Below are 27,937 nucleotides of genomic sequence, written 5' to 3' on the forward strand. Positions count from 1 at the left end.
AAATATTTAGATGAAATAAAAAGACACAATCTGGTCAAAGCATTACGTCTTGACTTGTTCATAGGTGTTCGTTGTGTAATGAATGAAAAATACAGTTACAAAAGATATCATTTTACATAACACCCCCCCCCCCCCCCCCATACTGCAGTGTTACTAAAAACAGACGGCGGAAGACAACTGTGGGGATGGATTAGTGCTTCGTGAATACACATGATAGTATTCTGAGTCGAAAATTATTTTACTGTTTACATCCAACTTGACACTCAAAACTGTTGAAGGAGATTAGATAACAGTAAGTATGAAATGTAAATATGAAGGATGTCCCGATACAACTTTTTCACTTCCGATATGATACCGATATTGCAGCCTTGCGCATCAGCCGATACCGACGTCGATTCGATGCGATATCAGCATGAGTCATGCATACTTTTATCACTTATTTTGTAGTGTGGAATGTTAGAAAAGGCTTGATCAAGTGATGTCACTCAAACAGAGAACAATAGTCTCCAACAGTAGGTTATTTTGTTGGAGTGTGAACCACAGTCACCTATGGATAGAAGTGCTGGAGCGGAAGATTGTATCAGAGCGCTTATATCGGTGATTTTAGATGCAGTCCGATAAAATCCGATGTTCGCTTTCTGGCTGATATCGGATCGATATCCGATATCAATATCGGATCAGGACACCTCTAGTAAATGTATCCTGAGAACCCTCATTTTCACCAAACTGATTTGAACATCTGCATCATGTGTCAAACTCGTTGCCCGGGGGCCAAATCCGGCCCTTTGGAGCATCCAATTCGGCCCACAGGAAAAAGTAAAAATAACAGAGAAAACATAAATCATTGTATAAATGAAACTCAACACTATTTGCAGGGTCTCACAGTTTTTCCGGTGCTTATTTCGCATGACTGCAGTCATTTTTAATGTTATAAAGTTGAACAAACTCTTCTTACAAAATCTTTACATTTTCGTCAAGCTATTACATAAACATTTCTTAATTAAATAGAAATTGGTCACAAAATCTAGGAAATTATAGGATATCTATGACTTATTGCTTGGATATTGTCAGTTTCTTACATATTTTTGTATTTGACATACATAGGAGTGCAAACTTAGGCCCGATTATGTTGAAATTACTCGTTTTCCTGCATAAAATCTTCAAACTGGTCCGTATTTGGCCCCTGAACTAAATTACACCCCTGATCTACATTGTTTCGAGCTGTTTTTGGTTGTTATTGAACACTAGAGGGAGACATTTCATTACTGCATGCACAGACCTTAATCTGTACACTTGTTGAATAGTATTGAAGACAAGTCAAAGTCAACCATGATATTTTAACATAAAATGGGCAACTTTTTTTAAGATAGCACTGCCACCCATGTCCAGCTGTATCAATAAATATAGCTTTACAACAGCAACTATTTCACAACAACCTTTACATACCAACAAAATGGACATTTTTGTAATGGTGGAAAGAGGAAAAAAAAAAAAAAAACTTCAGTGTGTTTTGGTCTACATTGCACTGGCTCCCAGGGGAATGGTGCCCCATCAAAACACTCTTTAGTTGAACCTTGTCATTACGAGCGCCCTGTCGGTCAGTAGGAGGGCATGTTGGCGAGTCAACCCCAGCGGCTTGAGTCTCTGTCTGCAGACACATTTCTTATTTTTCTTTTTTTGTAGATGAGTGATGGAGACTCTGGTTGCTGTTGCTGGGCTGGAAGTCAATTGTGAGCCACACTGCAACAAGCAGGTTAGGTTGTCACTGCAGTTACCTGCGAGGGATCTGGCACCTAGGAGTCACAAACACAAACCATACAACTTTTTTTAACAATACTGTATATATTGTATAACAGTGTTTCCCAATCGTTATTGCCCTATGCACCCTTTATCCTTAATTTGTTACCACAAGTACCCCTTAGCTCATGTTATACATTATTTATTTGTGTCTGCAGGCTCGCCTAAACTCTTTCCTGTGTCTCGTCCAACATTAACCTTGAATACAGGCCTTTTTATTCATTTATTTCTGACGTTTTGCTCGTTTTAGAATTTGAACTTCACCTTTTTGTGTATCTTAAAGAGTTGTTCCACAAATTGTTATTGATGGATGAGGAAAAAAAAAGTCTGTGTGCATGTTACAATAAAAAGGATAATGTTAAAGAATAAACTGATGAATGTTTCTGTGCGTTCAAATACCCCTAGTTCGGGAAACACTGCAGTGTATAACAAATACAGAGTTGTGCCAGCTGAAATATTTTTTTAATATCATTAATGTTAAGTAGATTTAAATTTGACAAAGTGAAAGTGTAGAATACAGTTGTTTTTTGTGTTTTTTATTTTGTAAAAGAACAATAATTTAAAGTTTACAAAGTAAAGATTTAATCTGTAATTAAAAAAATAATTACTAAACATTTGAGGCCACCCCACATGGGGTCCCGAGCCCAAGGCTGAAAAACACTGCCGTTCCATCACTTTGGTCTTTCCTGAAAAAACAGTTGTCTGAATAAATAAAATCTTAACATATTATACAAAAAAAGACAAAAAGAACTTGATTGAATTAGGAAACATCAAAGCAATCAGCAGACACTTCTGAAGAAGACTGGCAGTTGACAGTCAAAACATGTCAGGAGATCAAAGCAAATTTCCTGAAAAACAATTGTCTGAATAAATGAAACCTTAATTAACATATTGTTCCGTCACCTGTCACATTCTTGATTTTTCTGACGTTCTTTCCTCTTTCTTCCTCTTCCTCTTTGCCTTTTCCTGCACAAAAGAACATTTTGAATTACTCTAAAACTTAAAAAAATAAATAAAAATACTTATTGTGTTCTAACAGAGTGGTCTTACCTTGCAACTATAACGGTTGGTTTTCTGATTCTGAGAATAAACATGTTTCAATGGATTAGTTCAAACATTTAATAATGTCAATAATGTAAATATAACTTGATAAAATAAGTTGTCGTGAAAGGCAAACCCAGATGATGTAAAAATTGTTGGGCTAAAGTATTTCCCATAAACTGAGCTGCTGGATGTTTTATTATCCAACACATGCTTTTAATCACATATGTTCAGTATTGATCTGACACAACCGAGCAAAACGTATCTTTTTTAGGAGCCTGGGTTTACATGTGCATAATCATGTTCTCTTACCTACATTCACATGTCTGATGCTCCACAAACGTCATCTCAACATACTCTTGGCCCGGCACTGACGGCCTGATTTTTAACAGCTGTGAAATGAAATGACTTTGAATGATCAAGAGGTCAAAGCATCCGGTGAGAAGATTCCCCCAATGGTTGCACAGAGGTGGTTTTACCTGCATGGTGACGTTGGAAGTCTTAGTGGGATGACACTGCAGGTTCTCGTCTCCACAGCAACCAGCACACCTGACCAGTGGCACACAGGAGGGACTATAGATGTGCTCTACCTCTGTGGGGTATTCCTGCACCACCTCCACCAGTTTCTCAATGGTACGGCAAAAGCTACGATCCCACACTTCTCGAAAAATCAGCACTGTGGATGAGCAGATGAGGAACAATGTGATTAAAAAACAGCCAGGACGCTTTGGATGAGGGTTTTGGTTACGAATGCCAAATTATTGCATGTTACTCTGATTTGTGACTCTGGCCCATAGACTGTAAAAAGAATGGACGAGACAAGCTCCCCGGTGGAGTGAAGCTTTTATTTGTAGAGCTGCTGACTGGCTGCAGTATAGGTCATAAACCCCGCCTCCTCAATGTTAACAGATGTACACTGTACATTGTGTTCAAGTGCTCATTTTTCTGTGGTTATTTGAGGTTGAAAAACAGGAATTTATGTCATATATGAAGATGATTGACAGCCACGGGTCTTGCGTAGCTCTCTTTGGGCTCTATTCTCCGGTCTGGATTTAAACGCTTTTTTACTAGCCTGCAGCTACGCACTTCTCTCCTGCGCGTATTCTCCGGTCCAAGCTCCTGACCCGCCCACCAATGAGCAAATCAACCAAAAGTGCGTAGTGTGTCAATGAAGGCATTCTGAAGCAAAGGAGGCGGACTGGGCCATGATGCCATTATTTTTGGGCTGTCGAGAAATCACGGAACATGGAGTTTTCCTAACGCTTGTAAATGTCATTGAAATCCGTGAAAATGATAAAGTGCACTTTTAATTTGAAAAGCCTTCGTTGACAAACACTGTAACAGGTTGATTCGATCAGATTACTGCAGATTGGACACATTTTTCTGTCTGCGCCACAGTTAAAATCTCACTTTTTCTCTTCATATTTACGCAAGATTAACGTTTGTTTGTGTGGAACGCCTCACTTTATTAACTTCTTATATTCCTGCATTCAGAAATGATCAGCGCTCCTAATTATCATCATCATCAGTCATCAATGTTTCACTTATTTACTCTTGAAGTGGATCAAACTGTAGCTTTACGTTATACACAGTGTAATATAGTTGGACATCAGTGTGATGTCTGTCAGAGTTTCATTGTAACGAGCAGCAGCAGCTGACGTGCGCATTCGGCACAGCTAAACAGCTCCGCGACGCTGCTCTCACCCCCTCCCTGAAAAGTGAGTGGACGACACGGGTAAAACATAATGAAATGTAACAGATTTTGTCCCGTCTAGAACTGGTAAATGTGAACATATTAGTAATGCTGATGGTCAATCCTTTGTTGTGCTTGTGTGACCCCCGCCACCCCAGTGACAGTGTTGCTTTGGATAGATTATTTCTGGGAGTCTCTTCTGCAATATTATGAGCCTGTGTGGCTTCAATTGTAACCAAGTCCATACTTCTTGTGCAATATAATGTTTCACCTTATCGGAGCGCTGCACTTATTTCAGGTTCAGAAGCGTGCGTAACTGCAATGCAGGCGCGCAGTGACTGACTTTGGTACAGGGGGAGAATAGCACGCAGCCAAAACAGTGCTGCTGCACGGCTTTTTTGGCTTACGCACATGGGAGAATAGACCCCATTGTGAATAGCAGTTACGTCGTGAAGGAAAGCCGAGACACGTGATTTTCTTCATTTATAAATAGAGTACGTTTAGATATTTAAGTTGATTTATATATTGTGGTTTTGTACTAACCTCTATGATCTGAACAAGCCATTGGTATAATTTCCAGTAGGAAAGATACGTATTTTGGTTTCAAGAACATTGAGTTGGAACAGATACAGTGCACGCCCACTGCTCTGGCAGTGTTCAAAATGGCATACTAACATACTACTCAACTCATACTAATAATATGTTAAGGTCTTTGGAGAAGAGACCACTGGGCAAGAGGGGGCGTGGCCAGCCTAAGAGAACTATGAAGTTGGCCACACTAGAATTAATGAGTATGTAGTGCATTTACGTTATATGGTAGGAAAAGATTGACATTGACATTTTTTAAACATTCACGGTGGGCACACTAGTCATATTCAACCGCCCCATGATGCATTGTGAGCAGAACGTAAAATCAAGCTAAAAGTCAAACATTCCATTTTCAAAACAAAAGCATCTCTTCTTGTCTTCCATTTTGTTTTTTAACACTTTTGTAAATAGGGCACTTGTTTTCAAGTGAACCGGAAGGTTTGTCAGTAGCACACTGGTGGAACTCCGAAAATCTCCAAAATGTCAGAATCAAATGAGTTTCCGTGTGTTTTTATGGATCAAATGACCACATATTGATATTCTACTTTCTCACTTAAAATGCTTTCAGAACTTTTAAAGGTGGAGAATCAACAGAGATATTTAGCCTCAGTGTGATACCAGATATTTGTTGTAGGTTTTAAATGCATCTTAGGAAACTTAGTAGTATACTTCACATCCTAATCCTACTTTTGAACACAGCCCCTGTGTCAGGAATCTACTGAGTAAGACAGAATGATCACTTAAAAAAAACACAATAAAATAAATTGTGTAATGTCTGAAAGATTAAAGTACTTTTACTATTGCCTGGTGTCAGTCGTTTCCCCTGATATTCACCAGGGACACATGGATATACGTAGAAACCAAGTGTATATCCTGTTTCCATTTTAAAAAAAAATATTAGTATCATGTACAGTATGCTTTCCCATGTGGGTAAATGTGTGAAAGTGTCCTAGTTGCTGTAGGGGACTGTCCGCTGGGGCGCGGAGGGGACAAGGATGTCCATAACCAAATACAAAAGGAAGGAATAACAAACAGTGGGAATGCGGTCATGAAGAGAGAGAGAGAGAGAGAGAGAGAGAGAGAGAGCCCTGCAGTAGCTGCTACACCTCTGGGACTGCAGAGACCTCCAGGGGTCACTAAATGGAGCCCGATACCCCAACAGCTGTTTATAAAAGCAGACAGGCTGGAAGGAGGCTGCAGGGGAAGTTTCTCTGACTGGGATACAAGGCCATGAACTGTAATGTTGTACAGCGTTCAGGGACAGTTACCCGAGCAGTTATAAGGGTTTTTAAAAAAAAAAAAAAAATCCTCCCACTCCTTCCTGACTGCATGAACTCTAAAAATCAGGAATATGAATCAGAATGTATGTAATTAATTTTATATTTATGGCAGCCAGTTTTACCAGTGGTTCTCAAATGGATGATTGTGTACGGATGTGTAAAGAAAAACACGATTTGAAAAAATATTATTTTAGAGCAGTGGTTCTCAACCTTTTCAGTCCGAGCAGGACCAATTAGTATAAACTGGCAAATAATGGACATGACAAATCGTGAATGTGGTTAAATTGGCAAAAAATACGCATGAATTATGGTTAAAAGTGACAATAATGGATCAACATGTGTGACATTAGTGGTGAAAAGTAAGGGAGAGGGTTTATTAATGTGTAAAATATCTTGAAAGTGGAAAAAACTTTGTAGAAAAGGGATTGAAATTTGATGGAGAAGTAAAGATATAATATTGCAAATTTTGTGTAGTTGCAAAAAAAAAAAAGAAGGTTAAAATACGCAAAATGGGATGAAATTGTTATAAAATTATTCTTAATTTATTTTTGGCATCTGGCGATCCCCTCCCAGTGTCTCGTGACCCCAAGGTTGAGAACCCCTGATTTAGAGAACTATTAATTTTCCTTATCAGAAAAAAACCCAAAAGTCTAATAACTATTTGAAGTGGTTTTCAGGTTACTTAGGTACATCCTTAAAACAGTTTCAATTGATCTCAGACAAAATTTTAGAACTGATTTCCATGTTAAAATTAAGAGATTAATTATTAATGCTTCTTATCTTTGCATAAAACAGAAAACTAGTTTTCCTTTTTTGCAAAACTGCTCCCCAGGGATGGGTTAAAATGCAGATGACATATTTCAATGTATGTGTACCAACACATATACATGACCAATAAAGGCAAAAAGCCCAATTTAATTTAATTTTAATTTAAAAAGTAACAAATAAGCTTCAAACCAAAGCCTGTTAGCAGTCTTAAGGTGAAAGCTCACATACAAACTGAAAAAATGTGGGCACCAAAGGCTGATTTTAATGAGAATAAACAGAAAATCTTACCTTCCATGGTAGTGTTTATGCCTGTCAAGGGTTGACTCTGTAAAACACAGAAAACAAAGAAATCCTCATTATGCTGTGTGACTTTTACTATGAGAATACCTCAAGGTAGAGAGAATGACATAAAACATCTCCTTATAATGGTTTCTCCTATTAATAAATGTTCCAAAAAACCACTGATGTAAACGGATGTAAAAATAAAGGAGAAATGGGCAAGAATGAGAGTTGGAATACATTTAATAAGGGCCACACACAAGCCTGGAATAGAGCAGCAAAGAATATATATATTTAAAAAAGCCAACTTAATAGTCTCATGTATAAATATTCACATTATCTTGAGCATTTGACCTGGCTGTGAGGAGGAGTGTAGTTTTTAGTGTTTTCTGTTCCTATATCTGCAGGAGTCATTTCATCTCTAAAGCAGGGGTGTCAAACTCATTTTCACTCAGGGGCCAAACACCGAGTAGTTTGAGTTCTAGTGGGCCACAGATTTTAAACGATTTCCACATTTTTGTGCCCTAGTTTGTTGCACTTCCACATGTAAATGATATCTCCATCCAAGCAATAAATTCACTTCTAAATTCCTTGATTTTGAGACAAATTGTTGTGTAAACTTTTAAATTAAGTCATCCATTTATCTTGCCCTGTCTGCATATGTCATCAAAGGTTAATGCTACATGGAGTGCAATCTTTAGGGGAACATTGTGGAATTGTTTGTTAGGAAATGCCACAATTTATGAGATCCACAAGTGAATTTTGTGGTCATTTACACAATGATAAATGTCATTTTTACTTTCTCCTGCTGACCGGATTGGATGCTCTAAAGCAGGGGTTCTCAACTTTTTTGACCTCGGGACCCAATTTTCCCGAATACAAAGTGCCCGGGGCCCATTTCAGTATCAACACTTTCATTTAAATTCATCCGAGTCTTGGTTTGATACATATTCATAAACTAAATCAAGTTCACTGACAGTTTAACAAGCTAAAACCTTGTAAAATCAATGATATGGTACACTGTGATCATTTCAAAGACATTTCTTTATTTTATTGTGTATGTAAACCTGCACATACAACAACAATGAACAGGTGAGCAATTGGAACAAATCAAGTTGCTACAAGAACAAATATAAAGGATCACGTCAATATTATTAACAAAAAAAAATCACAAATCACAAAATATTTTGATTTACTACTCAAAACACAGAAGAAAAATTCTGATAAATAAAATTATTTGGTAATAAAATAAATACATTCAAAATAATAAGTATAAAATTAAATAAATAAATTGTAAATAGAATTTAAATAAAGTCCAATTGAAAATATTAACCTATAACCTGCTGATGAATTTGACAATTTAATTTTGAAGGCGTCAGTGCTTTGTTGGCTGGTGGTATCCCACACTCAACACACTGGGCTCTCGGCTCTGCCTCACTGCCTCAAAGCCAAACTTAATAAAGTCAGGGTTGTACCGGATACATTTTGCCTTTGAGGAGGGGGTGGCATCACTTTCATCTTCACTTTTTTGTTTTAAAAACTTTTCCATAACTTCAGCCAAAAGTTTACACCTGTCTCCTTCTGCTGCTGCTTATTGGAGCGTGTTCAAAAACTGAATGACGTCACGGTCCCTCGGCCCTCGAGGCCCACAGGTGCGGAACTGAAAGTTTTTTGCGACCCAGTAGTTTGCCCCCAGGGCCCAAGAATGGGCCGCGGCCCTATGGTTGAGAGTAACTGCTCTAAAGGGCCGGTTTCAGTCCCCGAGCCTTAAGTTTGACACCTGTGCTCTAAACAGATCCAAAGTAGTGAACCAGCGTCAGAGGGAATGCTGACCCTGCATGTGGTCTGATCTACGTGACTTACTGTCACTCAAACTGTTAAAAAAAAGTCTTTCTGCTTCTGATTTTACTCGTCCTAGTCACTCATAAATGTTCAACCCATTATAAGTCAGCTAGTCATAATGTTATGATTCATCCATTCAGCTCAGGGTGTGTTGGAATTACACAACATCATCCATCATCCATAATGACAGGTTTTTTTTTTATGTGCACTCATAAAAATGCTTCATTTTGATTGATAATTGGATTTGCTTGCAGCCAAAATGCCAATGGTTATATATCAAAATTCCAAATTAATGGGCGCTACTATGTTCTTAGACACCGTGAGAGAATTCTTTCTCTGATACACGATTAATCCTGGCCCAGATATATCATGTTGCTTTGTTTGCCCAACTGTTTAGGTTCCAAACCTGTTTCCTGTGATGCAAGATTTAACAAATTATTTATTTTCCCATTGATTGCTTTCTCTCTGTCTGCATTTCTTTCCCATCATCCCATGATAAACAATGAAATTCTCATTTGCCTGGGAACATGCAAACTCTGCTAGATTCCATGTCAGGAGGATGGATCTGGGTTTGGAGAGATTTGCGTGTCACGATTAGCCCTGAGCAATATCTCGAGATTCAAGATATATCTTGTTTTCTATTTTGGTGATACAGAAAATTCCAATATTGCCTATACCGATATACAGTACACTTTTTTATGTCTTATTTTGTATTAAAATAATTATTTTAGGAATTGCTGCTTTTGCTACTTCTGAGAACAGCATGAAAAGCACAGGTAGACGGATGTCTAAGTCAGAGCTTTGCCTAAACAAGCCACACTACAGAACTCACTCACACGTGCTGTCCCTTATAGGAGAAAAAGCCAAAAGTCGCACATATTGTGCAGCTGTTTGTTAATAAATGTGCCTGCGTGGCATTTTGAATCAGAAAATGTTACTTTTCAATGTAATAGGTTTTCTGATCTGAGTTTATTTGAATTAAAAATATCGAGATTTACATTATAGATCGCCATTTTAAGAAAAAAAATCAAGATACAATATAATTGCGGTATCAATAATTAGAAATTTCACCTTTACAAGTACAAAATAGTATGAAATACTATTTATTTCATTTATCTGAGTTCATCAGGATACACAGTATAATGAGACAAAACACACGTAATATCAAATACATCTACTTTCTTGAGTGATGGCAATTAAAAGGTTTGTTTTACACGATCTGTCCGCAGCTGAAATGCATCCTTTTCCTGTTATGAGCCAAATTTAGTTATGAGGACAACATGTGTCAGAACAAGGTTACACTAAGCCCTCTTCTTGTGACTAAAGAGGAATGTGCTGATTTAATGATGATTAAGCATTCGGCCGAACTGGAACATGTGAGTCCGTTTCAGGGAAAAGTCTTTTCGACACAAGAAAGTCGGAAGAAAAATATTTTTGTGCCAAACCCTCAGGTTTGATCCTTGATCCTTTTTGTATTTGTGGAAGATTTTTTTTCTCCTCTTTCACAGAGAGACGGGTCACATGGTCAACACGTAGAACTGTTCTGACAGCAGTCGTCCTATAAAATGATGTTCATTGAACTGTGCTGATGACACAACGACACAGCAGGAAATGAGCTCCACTTGTATAATGTTCTTTATGAGCAGCATGGGAAAGTCAGGGTTCACTCCCACTTATTGTTCAAAGCTACACTCCGCTCACTAGCGCTGCATGTCTTTTGTCATCGAGTGCAGTGAGCTTTAAATGGACGTCACGCTCCAAACGTTTATTTTATTTTTTTGTAGACCAACTGACTGTGTGACTCCATCTTTGTTTGCGCTTAGGTTTGGCCATTAGACGTTATCTAAACTGCTAGCCACATGCTAACTATATGCTGATACTGCTACTGACACTTATGTATTATTAATATTCAGAGCAAATGTTTATTATCCCCCGCCACAAAGTGTGAAGGGAGATATAGGTTTGAGCTCCGTCCGTGGGTCCGTTTGTCCGAGTTAAAGGGACAGCTTTTCTTAGAAACCGTTTAAGATACGATAACCAAATTCGTGTGTGGCTTCAGGGTATCAATACATTGATGGAGTTCGAAAATGAGAAACGCCAAATTATTTTTTACGGAGTTATTGCCCTTTTCCCGTCATCTAAAACTCCTGGCAATATGGGGTTGGCTGCTCTGAAAAAGGCTGGCAGTGAGTGAGTTAACTCGCAGCTGGCTGTGTGTGTTTCTCGCTCCCTCCCTCTCTCACTCAGCGCTGAGCTGAGAATAAGTTTTTTTTTAACTTTGAGATGTAGTTTACTACTTGTTTGAATATGTATTCCTGTTAATGTTGATGCAATTTAGAGCAGAAACTTGAACAGTTTGTTGCTCAATGCGAATCTGACATCACGTTATTTTTCTCTGCTAATTTATGTTCTGGGGTTGTGTTGGAATGGACTATTATTCATGGTTTCTTTTTGTGTTTAATACTATAATTATATATCTTTATACTCAACAATCCTGTTAATAGAATATATCTTCAGTTAGGCCAACTTTTGTCAAAGCTATTTTCAGATGGGTTACTCACTCTATTTTTTACTTGTTCTTGTTTTACATCCCCTGTTTTTATTATTTGTTAAATATCTTTTACTTGGTGTCGTTCTACCTCACCTTTGCTAATGTCAATAAATTTTCCTTTTTTTAAATTGGGACTTGTAGCATTTGTTATCATCATTGTGTAATTTTTATGATGTAAATTGAGGGAGCAAAAGTAGTATCGGCTCAAGAAAATCGGCAGTCCGTATCGGTCATCGGCTAAGGCTGAAAATAAATCGGTATCGGCATCGGCCCTGAAAAATCCTTAACTACGGTGGCTGGGAAGTGTCAGGTGAATGCATTTCAAGAAATGAACACAAATGCAAAAAGGTCACAACACGAATGCAAAATGGCCACAACGGAAGTGTTTCCGACGGACCGGTATTACAGACGGACACGTTTCTGGCGGATGTTTTTAACCCACCAGAACAGAGAAGAACAAGAAGAAGACATCGAAACGTGTATGAAAGTAAGTGAAAGTTGATTAGGATACTCTTATATTTTTCATATCAGGCTATCATATCATATTACCCGTCCGACTGTAATACCGGTCCGTCGGAAACACTTCCGTTGTGGCCGGTTTGCGTTCGTGTTGTGACCTGTTTGCATTTGTGTTCGTTTCTGTAAATGCATTCACCTGACACTTCCCAGCCACCGTACTTATCGGTTGATCCCTAGGCCAAATACAAATCAGTTTGACAGATTTTAGGTGGAGAAAAGGCAATTTCAATATTATTGTGCCCTAGTTTAAACTTCTGCATGTAAATGATACTGTATATACATCCAAAAAATTATGACAGAAAGAGGTCCCTGTATGATCTTTACTTTTAAATTCCTTGATTTTTGGGAAATTTTGTGAGAAATAATAGCCATTTAGAAAGTTGTTTTCACAATTTACCTTTAAATATTAAAAATGAGCAGTGGTGTGATAAAATCTCAGGAAAAAATACCAGCCTTTGTAAATATTGTGGAGTTTTTTTGAACTTGTGAATTTGCAAGGACTGACATATCCACAACTGAATGGTAATGGCAATGAATATTGTTTTCTGTCATTTTTACTTTCTCCTGCGGGCCGATTTGGATCCTCTAAAAGGGCTAGATTTGGCTCCGGGGCCATGAGTTTGACATATGTGTCCTGTCCTATTGGATCGCTTGTCCCGCCTTCCACGCAACAATAATAGTTTTGATTGGATACCTTCCAAAAAAAAAAAAAAGAATCTTAGTTCTGATTGGTTTTTGTCTCTTCATGTGAACATCATATATTTTTTTGTTAGTTTTTTTTTTTTAAAAAAAGAAGGAAAATATCAATATGTTTCGATGTAGTTTTTGTTCACATGTATGCTGTTTTAGAAAAATAGTCACAGTGTAGTTATTGTCACATAAGAAATTGTGGTCGACGAAAACTATGACGGAAATTTGTAGTCAACAAAATTAATACATTAATGAAATGCTAATAATAACAAAAAAGGGGAAAAAATAAGTCTGTATTAGTTTGTATTTGTGTAACTCTTTCTATTAAATTATTATTGACCCTTGTTCTAAAGCAAAGCCAGAATGGTTAAATAAATCTTACGTTAACTAGCTGAAGATTAGCATTTTCATTTCTTCTTTTTTTTCAATGGGCGTTTCTCCACATCACAAGGGCTTTTTGGCCCAGTTCTCTCTCTGGGTTGAACATGTGGAGATGTGGGGAGTATTTTCTGACCATGATGGTCATGGGTTATGACAAGAAAACTACTTTGGCATCTCCCAATGTTAAGAACAGAGTGAACTTCCCAAATGACAAAAGCTTAAATAAATCCTCACATTGACATTCCTGCCTTTTTCTGTGCGCACAGTCTCTTCAAAGTGATTCATTGGTAACTCAAATGAGTGGAGGCAATTTACATCAATACATGTATGTGAGCATGAGTCACTTTTTGAGTCACACTTAATTTTTCTTTCACTTTACATCCTGATGACCGTTAGGGCTTGTCTGTATTCATTGTATTTTATGAAGTAGGTGTTGAAGTCTCAGTGAATAACCTCCATTCGGGGTTTGATGTATGAACAAGACTTAACCTGACTATAAATTATTTCACTTTGAACCTACACTGAAATATGAGGCATCTGACCAATTACTAAAGCAGATCTCTCTATACATATTTAAATATGCCACTATAAAACGATACACAAGTCCTTTATCTAAAAGGTGGCCTACATCAAACAAAGTCTCACCAATTCTTTATTGTCATTAATGGTAAATTATTGTATTATTTTATACATAAAAGCCTAGATATCTGTACGTAGTCTTGGATAGTAACAATTGTTTTATGAATTTAAGACCATTGTCTTTACTGTCTTTGCCCCACAACAAGGAGATTTTGGGTTTAAACCTTACTTGCCCCAGTATTTGCAAAGATGGCATGTTCATTCATGGGTTCATTCAGGGTTCTGTGTACACCAGGCTCATTGGAATGTCTTAATAGTGTGCGTATGTGGGTGTGAGTGTGTGTTAGCCCTATAATGGAGTGGTTTCCTAATTCCAAAATTTAAAATAAATAAATAATGGTGCAAAATCATGTCATTTTGCCAACATCCACATGCATATTTTTGATCAAATAATGTCTGGCTCCTAAAATCTAACTTTAGCATTTAAAAACAGGCCGTGTTGGAAATGGCATACGTACTATTCATACTAAGTTTGAGGTCTAAATAAGTATGTAGTGCATTCACATTAGATGAGTACATGAGAAATACCCAGATGTATACTATATCGCAACATTTTTTAAGTATGCACGGTGGGCAAACTAGTCATACTCAACCGCCCCATGATGCATTGCGACCGGAATGTAAAATTGTTCTGGGACCGGCTTCAAGCTAAAAGTCAAACATCCCCTTTTCAAAACAAAGCATGTCTTCTTGTCTTCCATTAGTTTTGTAAATAGGGCTCTTGTTTTGAAGTTAACCCGGAAGTTCTGTCAGTTGCACAATGGCGGGTCTCTGAAAATCTCGTAAATGTCAGGATGAAATGTGTTTTCCACGGGTTTTATGGATCAAATGAGCCCATGTTGATATTCTACTTTCACTTTCTTGCTTAAAATGTTTTCACTTTCAAAGGTGGAGAATCAACAGAGATTTAGCCTCAGTGTGCTTCATGTTTTTGTCATTGTGGGTTCAAAATGCATCTTGGGAAACTTGGAAGTATACTTCAGTGGGAACGCTCATCGTCCCAATCATACTTATAGTAGAGAATATAATAGAGAGTATATACTCATTGAGTTTGTAGTGCATGTTAGTTTGCCATTTCAAACACAGCTAAATAGTCTATATATTAGCATAGATTTATTAGCATTTAGCGTATTCAAAAATTCACAAAAAATCGCAAAAATAAAAACACTGAGCTGAATTCCTGCTGGCAGAACATTTTACGCTGGACTTGTAAATCAGATCAGTGGACCCGTTTGGTCCCAGTGTTCCCACTGTCAGGTCACTGAGGCCCCTGGCTACGTTAGTCTCCCACACAGCTGAACTGAGTCATCTTTAACCCTGCTGCTTATTTCATTCGTCACAGGAAGGACAGTATGCGGGAGCCAAACTAATACAAAATGAGGATACAGCCCTTGGGTCAGAGCCTAAGATTTTTCATCTATGAGAGTGAAGTGAGGGAGGTGTCAGGGACCAATCCAACAGCAGGTACTGTGGCCCTTTGCCAGGGAGCTCTGGATAGCAGCCAGTGTATACCTCTGTGTGTTTTCACTGAGAACCAGAGAAGAGAAGTAAAGACACTACAAGTCAAAAGCTGAAGTTTTGCTACCATTTAAGGCTAATTAGATTTAAGGAGTTTGCCTCGGGGGCTGAGCTTAAACATGATGTATGATTGTCTCCTACTAACAGCAAAGGGAGAGGCGTGGGTTGCTTTCTCAGCATCTGCAACCAAACCTCAGAGACTGATGAACATTTCTAACCATTCATTCTTTAATTTGTTTCATATTCACAGAGATGTTTGGAGATTAAACACTATAGTGTCAGATCAAGATTTAAATGGATCCTCCAGTGTTTTTACAAATGTGGCCTAAAGCTCTTGAAAAGTACTTTTTAGAAAATCTATGCCAAACAAAACGCATTATTTGGCACCATATTTGTTTTATTAACTTTTAAAAAGGGGAGTACTTTACTGTTTTTGAGCCTGTGTTCCACCATCTTGAAATCACGTGATTGATGACGCCACACGCTCCAATTTTCCTGTAAACATCCCATTGTTTTTCTACTGGAGTGAAGCATTCAGCCTGCTTTTTAGATCATTTGGCAGCTTTTTAGATCATTTAGCAGCTTTTTCAGTCAAAATGCCAACGTCTGTTGCTTTTGGTTGCTCGAATAAACCCGGAAAAACTCAAAAATATCTGTGACCGCAGAGGGCGACAGTTCCAATTCTGTGGTTTGGTAGTAGACAATGAAGCAGAGAAGAAGAGCTCTCCGAAGGGGCCTTTACTCCCCCTTAAACAGTGCGCTGCTGATGCTCTGATGGCTGAGGTTACGCGAGTAATCACGGACTGTTGGAGACACACAAACCCTGAGAATAGAAGAACTTTTGGGTGGGAGTAATTTTTTTCCCCTTTTTTTTTTTTAAAGTTAATAAAACCAATATAGTGCAAAATAATGTGTTTCGTTAGGCATAGATCTTCTAATAAGTACATTTCAAAGGTTTTAGACCACATTTGTAAAGACAGTGGAGGACATAAACAGATGCATTTTTCATCCAAAGCAGAGGGGCCATTATATCAGACTTCTATCACGCAGGCCAGGTGGGGAGGATCATGTTGAGGATTTTGGTAACCGAGCTGAGGCTTACCTCGAACACGGGACCACACGGGAGAGAAAACACTAAAGCAGAACAAGTGAACACAAACACAGAAGCAGCTTGACAAGTGAGAAAGCAGGCTTCACTGATCCACATCCATCCTTCACTGCACACCAGATTCCACATCATCAACACCATGACTGTGATATTAATTCTCAAGCATTTTGTGGGGCCTGTTCATCGTATTTACTCTGTGCCACTACAAAGGAAAGCCAGGCTCTGTTTTGTATACACAAAGCAGGTGTAGCTACAATGACAGCAGCACCATTACAGGACCGAGAGAAGACTGGAGAGTATCCAGCTGGGTCTACGGGTGGTCGGGTAAGGGGGCTGGTGATCATAGACTGCAACCCCCACTCCCTAAAAACACCGCAGGGGCATTTTCAAATATCCTAGGGGAACAAAATTTTCAAAACAAGGGTAAACTACACCCTGGATGGAGCATCAGTTTATCACAAAAACATCTGTTTAGAAATATGACTCAGGAAGACAGTTTATGATCCATAAAATTGTTAAACTGTATTTACAGTATGTTGCATGCACTGTACGTATGGTGTCTTACCCCTGTGGTGTTTTCATTGGGGTTTTTTTTAGCTGTTACCTGTGGTGATGTGATTGTATCAATTTGAATATGTAAGTGTGATTCTACACATGTAAACACATACAATTTGAATTATTTATAATTAATTAAAGGGGCAGTATTATGAAAAATTCACTTTATAATAGTTTTGCTACAGTGATATACATCTCTTTAGCCTCATTCAGAGGGCCAAAGATGAATCTGTTTCCTCCCACCCTTGTTATTCCACATTTTGGAAAAAGTCAGCTCCAAACGGGCAAGTTGGATTTTTCTCGCTAGGTGAAGTCACCGAGCGGAAACGCCTCCTCCTAACAATCCTGGCTTCTCCGACCCTATATAAGAATGTGAGGTCTTCCCTCTCAAGCTACCTCACAGGTAAAACAAACACTGGGGTTTAATATAATATACATTATACTTTTGTATCACATATGTAAAGCTACGCACGAAATGTGTCGTCTGCATTTAACTCCTCCCTGATGAGGGTTTGGCAGCTACGGAGTAGCGCCTAGGGAGCAGTTACAATCAGTTCCATTTTTAGTATCCGTTATACCGCCTCGTTTCAAACATTTCACGGGAGATCTCTGAATAGAATATTTGAAACCGTCAGCCACTGGTGAGTCTTTTGACGACAAGTTTCCGAAGGATTAAACCATATAACTGTACGTGTAATTGCTCACTAACGTCGGTATTGAACTCAACCCGTTCAATACTCCATCTGGAAAACTGTGGATTCTCTGTGGTGCCGCGCATTAAAGCTAAGCTCTGACCACTCACAATGATTTTTGTTTAAAAAAAAAAAAAGACAACCGATTTGTAGATAATACTTTAATTTACTTTCTCACTCGTGTAGTTTGGAGCTTTTCTTTTTGCTTTGCGCAGTTTTGTTACTTTTCTGATTGGCGCTACAATGGCTATGAAGTTTGGTCATCAATGACATATTGATGTGAACGTACGTATTAAATGAATGAATATTGCACAATTATTGAGTACTTTGAAATTCAAAAGGTGACTGTGAAGATTAACATGGTACTGGGGTGTCTTGCTTGCTATTGTAATTTTGAGTTATTAATGCCAATTCATTAAATAATGACGTAATGTATTTGTATTTAGCATGTATGTTTATGCATACATTGATTTTATTTTTTATACTGACTTGGTTATTTCAAATGCAATACTTGTGTGTATTTTTGGCCTTTTAGGTCATTTTTTATTATATCACACTTACCGCTGTGGACAAAACTTCCTTTGAATTAAAAGGATAGGAAGTGAACGTTTGAACTAAACTCAGCATTTGGGTCATTGTGGGTAATCCATTTTTTTTTTTCTGGGATAGTGTATTGTTTGTATTGGTTGTTCTTTTTGTAAATATTAATGTTAATACACACACTCAAACTGCACTTCTGCCTCTTGTAATCATTCACAAACCAGGCTCCTTAAAAAGACCAGTCTTCAGGTCAACCGCCTAGCCCAAATGTGTTACAACAGCATTATAAATGCTGATATTTTCACCACGTGTTTACAACCTAATGCGCACCTTGGATGTACATGCCGCACACACACAGAGACGTTTAGAGAGAGAGTTGCAACAATGGAAGTTTGAAATAGACTCAAATAGTTCCCAGAAGTTATTGGTGGGCAATGGCAGCGGCTGTGCTCAAAGCCAACAGCGAAATATGCACATTTCTCCGCAAACACGTCATAATAAACACTGATATTTTCACCAAGTGTTTATAACCTAATGCACACCTTGGATGTAAATTACATGTTTGTGTGTAATTTATTTTCCAACTGGATTTTTTTAGTTTTTCCTTGCCGAAGGAGGGTCTAAGGACAGGGGATGCTCCGGGATATTTATTATCTATTTGCTTAAGTCCAGCAAACATTGGTGCAAACTTTATTTATCAATTTATCATGCGCATGTCTCACAGAATTAAAGCAGAGAAATCGCACACGCTATTTTACTTTGCACCCGCAAATATACTCCTTTATAAGACTACAGAGTATGTACACCTTTGTACATACAACTTTCAAACAAGTACTCATTTGGCCATATCTGACAACTCTACTTAAGCTCCCACTATATGAATACATACTTCCGACGGGCACTGCACTAGTCTCTACAAACACGCACACACATGCGCGCACATACACACATACACATACAACACTTGTCTTGAGATAACACTGACCGGTGGTAATTGTGGTCTCTATTACAGTAAATGCTGCTCTGTAAACGACAGTAAATTACATCCAGATGAGAGATTAAAGCTCGGTGAGCAGACGGCTGCCCCGAGCAGTGCCTCCTCCTCTTCCTCCTACTCTACAGGAGGAAGGAAAAATCCATATTTCCTGACTGAGATTGCAACTTTCCCCTGGGCACGGACATTACAACTACAGCAAAACACCAAAGCAGGCCAAAAGGAGACCTATCAGTCAGCAGGTCATTACCACTGCATGGCCTCTCATGCAGATGCATGAACCAGAAAGTTGTTAGTGAAAAAAGTGGGATCACATTTTTACTCACTAAATGTGATTAAATGTAATAACAATATTAAATATAAACGGCAATATGCTCGGACTAATCCAAAAAGTATGTGTATTTCCATTTGTGGGGTTGTTTTCTGGAATGATCTTGATGAAACCATTAAACTAAGTTATGAATACAATGCAGTTAAAAAAAAATGTACAAAAGAGATCTTTGAAAAGTACAAAAATGAAGGAGAATGTGAATCTCACAGATATTGATGGCGCCTGTGCATTTTGTTTGTTTTTGTTCTGATTTTCTTAGTAGCTTGATTGGAGTATTAATTGGTTTTGTCAATTTAGTTTATTTCATTGGATTTTGCAGTTGTTAGTGCTGAAGAACGAATCAAATCTGCAATACTGTATATTGAAATTGACTTTTTTTTATTTCATAGAGATTTCTATTGAGATTTGTTTATTGGTTTTTTGTTTTCATTCATTTTTTATTTGTTCTTTCAAAATAAATAAACCAATTAAACCATTTGTATGCTGCAACTGATGCATATTGTTCATGTTTGAAACACTATTGTTCTAAAGGAAAATGACGCATCAAACTCCTCACAGAGTAAAATATGAACACATGAACAAAATAAAAAACAAACAAATGTGACGTCCATAGGATCAGTCTACCTCATTGTTTTGCTGCTGGGAATGACGTAAAGGAAACACCTGTTGGACGTCTACTCCTTAAAAACACAGAAGCAGAAGCCAGACTGTTTCACTGTTTCAGAATGACACATTCCTGGTTAATGCGAAGTATAAAATGTTGCAAAAAAATATATATTGTTATATACCTGCTTTCTACACACTGTTTCACACAGTTTATCAGCTTTATTGCACGTATTATTAAAGTTAAACTTCCTGTGTGATAACACCAGCAGGTTAAGTTTGTGATCCTGCTGCTTGTTTTATTTCGTTATTTAGTCATATATTTAATAACCTTTTTAACAGCAAACAGGAAGTTATCTGTTGATTAATAGTGCCTCTATGCAGGTCTCTTATTGTGAAAAGATAGAAGTGGACAAGAGACAGTGGATTTGTTAGTTTAGTTTAAAGAAACAACTTTATCCTCTTCAAAAAAGTCGCTGCACCCATTATTAGGAAGTAGACGCCACAGGAATACAAATACTTAATGCTAAAACATCAAATATAGAAACCAGGTGTTTAAGCAGGATCACCTGTAATTGCTTCAGTAATCAATATCTTTATGTTTTTTGACAAAATGGAGTTTTCGGATTAGAGGAGTAAGTCTTAATCACAATTTGATCACAGAATAAATTAAAATAAGGATAATCTTGAGTTAGTTTCAAACATTGTAACACATTGTTTTTGCTTGGTAGAGAACAAGGAATCAATCAACAGGTACGTTTTTCATTTGTTTTTGTTTGTTTGTTTCTACAGCCCAAACCAAACTAATTGCACTAACTGTAACTACAGTAGATTAAAGATTAGTGCCTGAGAGTGTCTTTGCCCTGATGGACAGATATGGGCTAACTGTCTGTGTGCCCTCTGTAGGCTGGAACAGGCTCCTGCAGCCTCAGATCCTAAGCTGGATAAAGCAGGTATAAAGCATTGAGCTTTATGTGGTTAAAACGGGGTCAACTCCAGAGGCTTATGAGTGATCTAATTGGCTGATTTTTAAGCATAACAGAGGTAGTGGAATACCAAAAAGGGATTGACACATCTATTGGAACTGAAATTAACAACGGGTTTGAATAAATCTATGCAAGATATCACTATTTGTGTCACAATGAAAAAAAACATTCCAGTGGTTTATTTGTACGGTGCCAATTTTTTACATTAGGACTGGAGTGATCAAGTACTGTAGATTTTGGCCTTTTTTCTTAATCCACTTGATGATGCCCATGTATTTTTTTTTTTTTTTTTGGAATACAGACACTCAGACAAAACAGTCAAATTGTGGTTTAATAAAGTAATGTGTTGTGATCCAAATAAAAGGAACACTTTGTATATTGAACGTTGCTTTTTTTTTTTTTTAACCTTGTCTGCACATGCAGTCGAAGGTCAACACTATATGTAGTGCAATCTTTTCAGGACAGCAATGCACGTTTTGTTATTGCAATTAAATTAATTAATGTATTTTATTGCACAATTGTGACCATCACCAGCCCTCCCTAAGGAAGGGTAAAAAACACTCAATAAACACAATATGCACATCTGTAATGTCACATTGCACTAGGGGATGAAGAAAAAGTTATCCTGACAATTTCTGGTATTATCACAATAACAATAAGAAATCACGATAAATAAAAACTATATATAAAAATTTAAAAAATTCACGACTTAAGAGTAAAACGGTTCCTTACAAACACAAATAAATCTGAATACATCAACACTAGACACATTAAAAAAAGGCTACAATAGCTGCTGACTCCGAGTTCATGATCTGATATTTTATGGAATATATTTGTGCATGTGGATCACTATTAGTGTTATCGTATGCAATCTCTTTATTTCCTCACTTGAAGTGAAATTATTTTCTAAAATAAAAAAATGCCCATGAAAAGCACAAATAACTCCAATAGTGTTTTTACTGCTGATGAATCTTGTTTATTTCATATTTGATAATGAGTTACATAAAGTTATGGTTGATAAATATCTCTCTGTGATTTCCTATAATTAAACCAGATCAATTATATTTAGGTGTAATAATCTCAATAGTTGTATTAGTCTAATGGGACCAGCTTTGTCTAGTGAACACATGAAATATAATTTAAAAAAAATGTGTTTCACAAGTTGGGACATATGAATAGTGACGTTATTATTTCTGCTAACATTTATTTCACACAACATGTGACATGTCTAGCTTTTATCCTTCCATACAAGTGTTAAATCTTACCATAAACAAATCGGTGGCTCTCTGTGGCTGTATGACAGTAAGTCGTGTTCTTTTAATCTTTTTACTTGGTCTATTCCTTATATGGAGTCGTTAGCATTAGCTCTTAGCCCAGTCGGTGTGTTAGCTTGGCATAGTTAGCTTTGGTTGAGTTTCCAGTTCAAAATCGTTGCAGGTTCATCTCTGTCCCCGTGTTTGTGGAACTTTGGGTGGATCTCACGGAGGAACTTGAATTGGTTCCCTTTGTTGGATGGTTGTCTGGTCTTAACTAAGTTGCGGTCCATGATGTATCGCAGCACGGCAACTTCAGGTAGCCGAGACGAGCACCTGACACACATAGACAGCGGTGTGTGAGGGGGCAGTGGCAGTGCTCACCGTAGAGGCTCCGCGGCAGAGAATACTAAGTCGTTGGCAACAAACAGAGGCAGTTTTGGCTCGTGGAAAAAGGTTTTTGGGGGCATTCTTGGCTAATTTGAGGGACGAATGGCCCGAGATAAATCATAAACGATAAAATATTGCATATTCCAACATTGCACTCTCACCTTAAAACAGTCAACTCCTCCCCAAGCCTTCCATTTTCCAACCCTGACTCCCTCTTCCCTGTTCCCTTCCCCCTCACCTAGGTGTACATTGCTAGTATCAGAGTGACCAAGAGGCCAATCAGGAGGCTTACTGCATAGCTATTGTTTAGAATGAGTTCAGGTTGAAAGGATGAATCACTACTGTGTATGGGTCCTGCGTACTGGATTTTTACAACTATTATTCATGTGTATATAATAATGTCTATCATTGATCTTTGATGGCATAACATTCAAATTATTTCCATTCTTCAGCAAAACAGCAAACATGCAGTCAGTGGTGTCCAAATCAAATACAGGTTTTTATAAAAGCAGTGGCTGCCACAGCCAATTCATGACTCATTCACTTTTAGGGAAAAGCTATTTCATGTTACACCAGAGGTTTTCAGCTGCAGGCAACGCCTGGGGTGGTTTGGTCCCTGTTGCATAAGAGTAATGGTAAAGTTCAGCATATTCTACTGTTTTTCAGCACATCTCCTGTTTGTTTGTTGACTCTACGTTGGAAGTAACCATGTGATTTTTCTGTGAATAACTTCCTTTTCTTTAATGCACAATGAAATGTGGATGCAGTTAAAGCTCCATCACCAACACATTTTTGCTACTTAGCGTAGCAAAGCACTCAATGATGACGTTACATGTCAGGAAGGGGATGATAACCGCTGCAGCTGTGCGACTTACAATAAATTGTTGATATCAATCACAGATGGTCAAGAAAAAAAAAACCATGTGTAACTACATTTGTGTAACCCAGCCTTGTATGTTACAGTGGGAGTTCACAGGATCGACAGGCCCCAACAGCCTTCATGCTTCCAGCTCTTCTTCTGTGATCATATGTAAAATAATCCCCGAGGTCAAGTTATTTGCAGCAAAGAAGAACTAATCTTTTCTTTTACAGATGATCTTTCAATACAAAGGGCCGATTATGAACTGTGAGGTTAAAGAAGGTTCCATTCCTCCCATCTCTCAAGTGAAGTGGCGGATTGGGATGTTTAATCTCACGCTGTGCTGTTTAGACTTACCTAAATGCAAGGGGCATTTAACCTGCTGCATGTTGAGGGCACCTGGATTTTATCACTCCTGTTTTGACTAAGCAGACCATGAGCTGATTAGTGGGATTAGAGGAAATGTAGTGATCCCACTCACTCTCAACTTAGCAACAGCTGCAAAGCCTCTGCTTTGAAATTTTGAAGTTGTTTCTTGCTTTAAGAGCTGGGCCGAGTGTGTAAAACATCAACATGGCCAATGGGTGTTTTTTGATTTGCGTGTAGTGATCAGGCCAGATAGCGCGGCCTGGGTTCACACAGTGTGCTGTCTAAACTCTTACTGTGTTGGCAGGAAACGGGCCTCCAGAGTGAAGTGGATGAACATTAGGTGACGCACTGGGGCAAAACAGCACCTCCAGGCTGCAAAAAGCATTGCTGATGCCTTTGATTCTTAATTCACTTCATTCACTACAAAGCTGGATTTCCTCTTATTGCGCTAATTACTGGGATTTATTTGGTGTGTGCTGTACTACGATGTCGGCTAACTTCTTATGGGGCTAAATCACCATGGTAACTTAGGCTGAACGACTAACCTGGTCTGGAGTAGGTTTTTTTCCAGCAAGGATCTGAGCGAGTATAAAAGTCCCGCCTCCTGACCAATCAGTTCTCTTGGAAAATGACCTGCCCATTCTTAGAAGATCCTGGTTGGTGTGCGGATTTCACAGATGCATTTAGGAAGAAAAGATTATTAATGGATAAATGCACTCCTTTCATTTACCGATGACATCCTTTAGGAAAGATATAGATTTACATCTGATGGACTGATCTACAGTCTGTGTTGGGCAATCACTGTATGTGCGGACGGATGAACTCATTCATTTATACATACGCTATAGCGACGCTGACAGCCGCCCTCAGCAGGAACATACTACAGTGAAACAATACGCTATCATCCTATAATCCCAGTGTGTGTGAAGAGAATAGAATAGATAGACTTTATTGTCTGTCCTGAAGCAGTAACAGAAATTATTTTTTGACAGGGCCACAACAGCAACACATTCAGCGCAATAAAACACGTGCCCGTCGCCAGGCTGAAATCACCTGGCTGAGGTGAACCTGTTTATATCCTGCATCATAGTACCGGATCTTGCTGACAGAGAATCTTTTGTTAGGTGAAGCCCGCTAACGGAGAGATATCCCAGATATACTTATCCAGTTTTGTATTACAGGCTCTTAGAGTTTGCTTCTAATTTGCTCTTTTCTGGCATATTTCCTTTAAAAGCCTGAAGGCAATACCAAGGAAGAGAAAACAGTCCATCTTTGTGCTGATGCCGTATCACATGGTGATCTAACTGACGTTAAGTAAAACTTCAGTTAATTCATTCTCTCCATTACACACACGCACACACAAAATGTAAACGTTTCATCACAGTGACAGAGCATTTCATTGATAATATTCGAAAGGGAAACATCCATGTTTGTGACAGCTGTCAATAATCTGTAATTATGAACTTGATGAGCGTCAAAACAAATATAACAGTTTGTCAAATTACATCCTGTGTCCCTTGGAGGCAATTTATCATGTTTCACCTCTACATTAAACTGACCAAGAAAACAGCCACTGATGACATCATAGGCTGCATCACGTGACTCAGATATTACTGACTCAGGGCGGTGGTGGCGTAGTGGAAGCGGGCTCGTAATTTAAGGGTCAACGGTTTGAATCCAATACCTGAGTCATCATTGTGTCCCTTAACCATAACTGCCCGTGTTGTACGTCACTTTGGCTAAAAGCGTTTGCTAAATTAAATTGTAGTCTTGTGATATTATCCATAAATAGATGCCACCAAGAAATGAATGTAAAAGTTATAAGAAAAAATTTTATTATTTATTTATTACGAGTTTAACAAAAATGATTTCTGTTGCTTCTTCAATGTTTGTCTCTTTTGATGCTTCTTTATTCTGTGGTGTGCCTCAAGGATCTTTATTAGGACATATGCTTTTTCCTCTTTTGTATGTATAGCTTTGAAAGAATTTGATATTATTGTAATTCAAAGCAGAGACATCCATCTGAACATTAGTTTTACATCTCAGTATTTGGCACACATTTCTCACTTCTGTTATTTAAAAAACAAACAAAAAGAAAAAGGACTTTGGGGTTGTGGCTCTAAAACAGAACTTTGGATAAAGCCAAATTCCAGAGATTTAAAAAAAAAAAAAAAAAACACACACACACAAGTTGGTTATGAACAGGCACAAGACAGGCCCCCAAGACACAACTTACACAATTCCCTTTAATTAAACTTTTATTCAACATATTATTATTTTCTGTCAGTTATGTGTTGCTTTTGAGTTTTGACAATATTTTAATGTTTTTCCGTTTTAACCAATACTAAAAAGGATCTTTAAATACATTTTTAAAGAAGTAATTATTGTTTTTTGTTCAAACAGCACAAACTAGAATATCATCTCGTAACCCTCACAAAAATGTTGGCTTCTCATTAACATTGAAAATGTTAATATACTTATTATAAATGATTGTGTTAGTGATTATTAGGCAAAAACCTCTCATTCATTTCATTTCACTGAATACAAATATTAAATTAAGCATCTTCCTGACTGAGGTCGATGCTTATTATTTTTCTGTTTATAACTTTCCTATTTTCCTCCTTGGATGCATCAGACTGTTTTATCATCACATTTTATCTGAAAGGAAAAGATAAACTTGACAAAACGTGGGCTATTAATGCGCAAAAGGTCCCCAAACAATTAGAAACTAGCCTGCTATATTGCTTATTGCTTTTGATGCAGATACACTTAATAATTCACATGATACTGAGTCACACCTCCGTGCGTGTACGTGTGTTGTTACCTGTGCAGGTGAAAGGAGGAGATAAAGCGCCACCACAGTTTGGATGAAAAAGCCTGGTTCCATTGCGCGCAGAGAAGCGGTGAAATGTCCCCGATGTGCACACAAGAATAAATAAATAAATCAACAAAAACAACCAACTGAAGTCCGACAATTGGCTTCCTTTGGGAAAAAGTAAATATAATAAAGAAAATGGGTTCCAAAGACTTTCCAAATCCTGCAGTGGAGGAGAATGAGCCGCGTCACGTAGCGCTGTAACACTCCGCAAGTGCAGCGTGCGTTTTTTTTTTTTTTTTTTTTCAAATGAAAACCTGGAGATAAAGTAGATTCAATAACTCTTCACTGTCAAAATTAAAACACTTAATAAATAATCACTTTTGAATTCGAAGCACACAAAAAATCCTCTTCAGTCAGTTTTGACATTATTTGACTCAGTTCACGGAGTTTTAAAAAAAAGAAGGAAAAAAAAGCTATTTTTCTAAAAGTCCAAATATCTTGAAAAGGCGATGCGCGTCCGGAATGAATGTGCACAAAACCCCCCAAAACCAAACAGCTATGCAGTGTAATGCTGCCCTGCGCTTCAGTCAGCAGAAAAAGAAACACTTGTGTCTAATTGCTTCTTCTCACTACCTTTTCACAAGCTGAGCACTTTAATCTCCTCCCCTTCCACATCTGTCCTCACAGAAGCCTGATCACATTCAACCACTCCTCTGTTCTGGGTCCCTCAGAGAGATTTATGTACTGCAGTAAATGCTGATCACCACTGCAGGAGATGCTTCTTCTTCTTCTTCTTCTTCTTCTTCTTCTTCTTCTTTCTTTTCTTTTTCTTTTCTTTTTCTTTTTTTTTTTT

General features: G+C 37.9%; 1 protein-coding gene across 1 annotated transcript; it reads right to left on the reverse strand.

The window, feature by feature from the left end:
• Positions 1–567: 567 nt before the first annotated feature.
• pgfb (placental growth factor b) lies at positions 568–27,689 on the reverse strand. Its single transcript, XM_028438344.1, has 7 exons — positions 27,091–27,689; positions 7,456–7,492; positions 3,318–3,514; positions 3,151–3,230; positions 2,848–2,877; positions 2,701–2,763; positions 568–1,793 (listed from the first exon to the last, which is right to left on the reverse strand). Exons 1-7 carry the CDS (start codon positions 27,151–27,153, stop codon positions 1,772–1,774), a joined length of 492 nt encoding a protein of 163 aa, XP_028294145.1. The 5' UTR covers positions 27,154–27,689; the 3' UTR covers positions 568–1,771.
• Positions 27,690–27,937: the final 248 nt, after the last annotated feature.

The sequence above is a fragment of the Gouania willdenowi genome, chromosome 22 (genome assembly GCF_900634775.1).
Source record: "Gouania willdenowi chromosome 22, fGouWil2.1, whole genome shotgun sequence".
In the NCBI taxonomy this organism is placed as follows: domain Eukaryota; kingdom Metazoa; phylum Chordata; class Actinopteri; order Blenniiformes; family Gobiesocidae; genus Gouania; species Gouania willdenowi.

Coding starts and splice junctions, on each gene's coding strand:
- pgfb (XM_028438344.1), bottom strand. CDS start 27,153: ATGGAACCAGGCTTTTTCATCCAAACTGTGGTGGCGCTTTATCTCCTC. Junction 7,493..27,090: donor TCCTCCTTTCACCTGCACAG/GTAACAACACAC, acceptor TGTGTTTTACAG/AGTCAACCCTTGACAGGCAT. Junction 3,515..7,455: donor CATAAACACTACCATGGAAG/GTAAGATTTTCT, acceptor GCTCATCCACAG/TGCTGATTTTTCGAGAAGTG.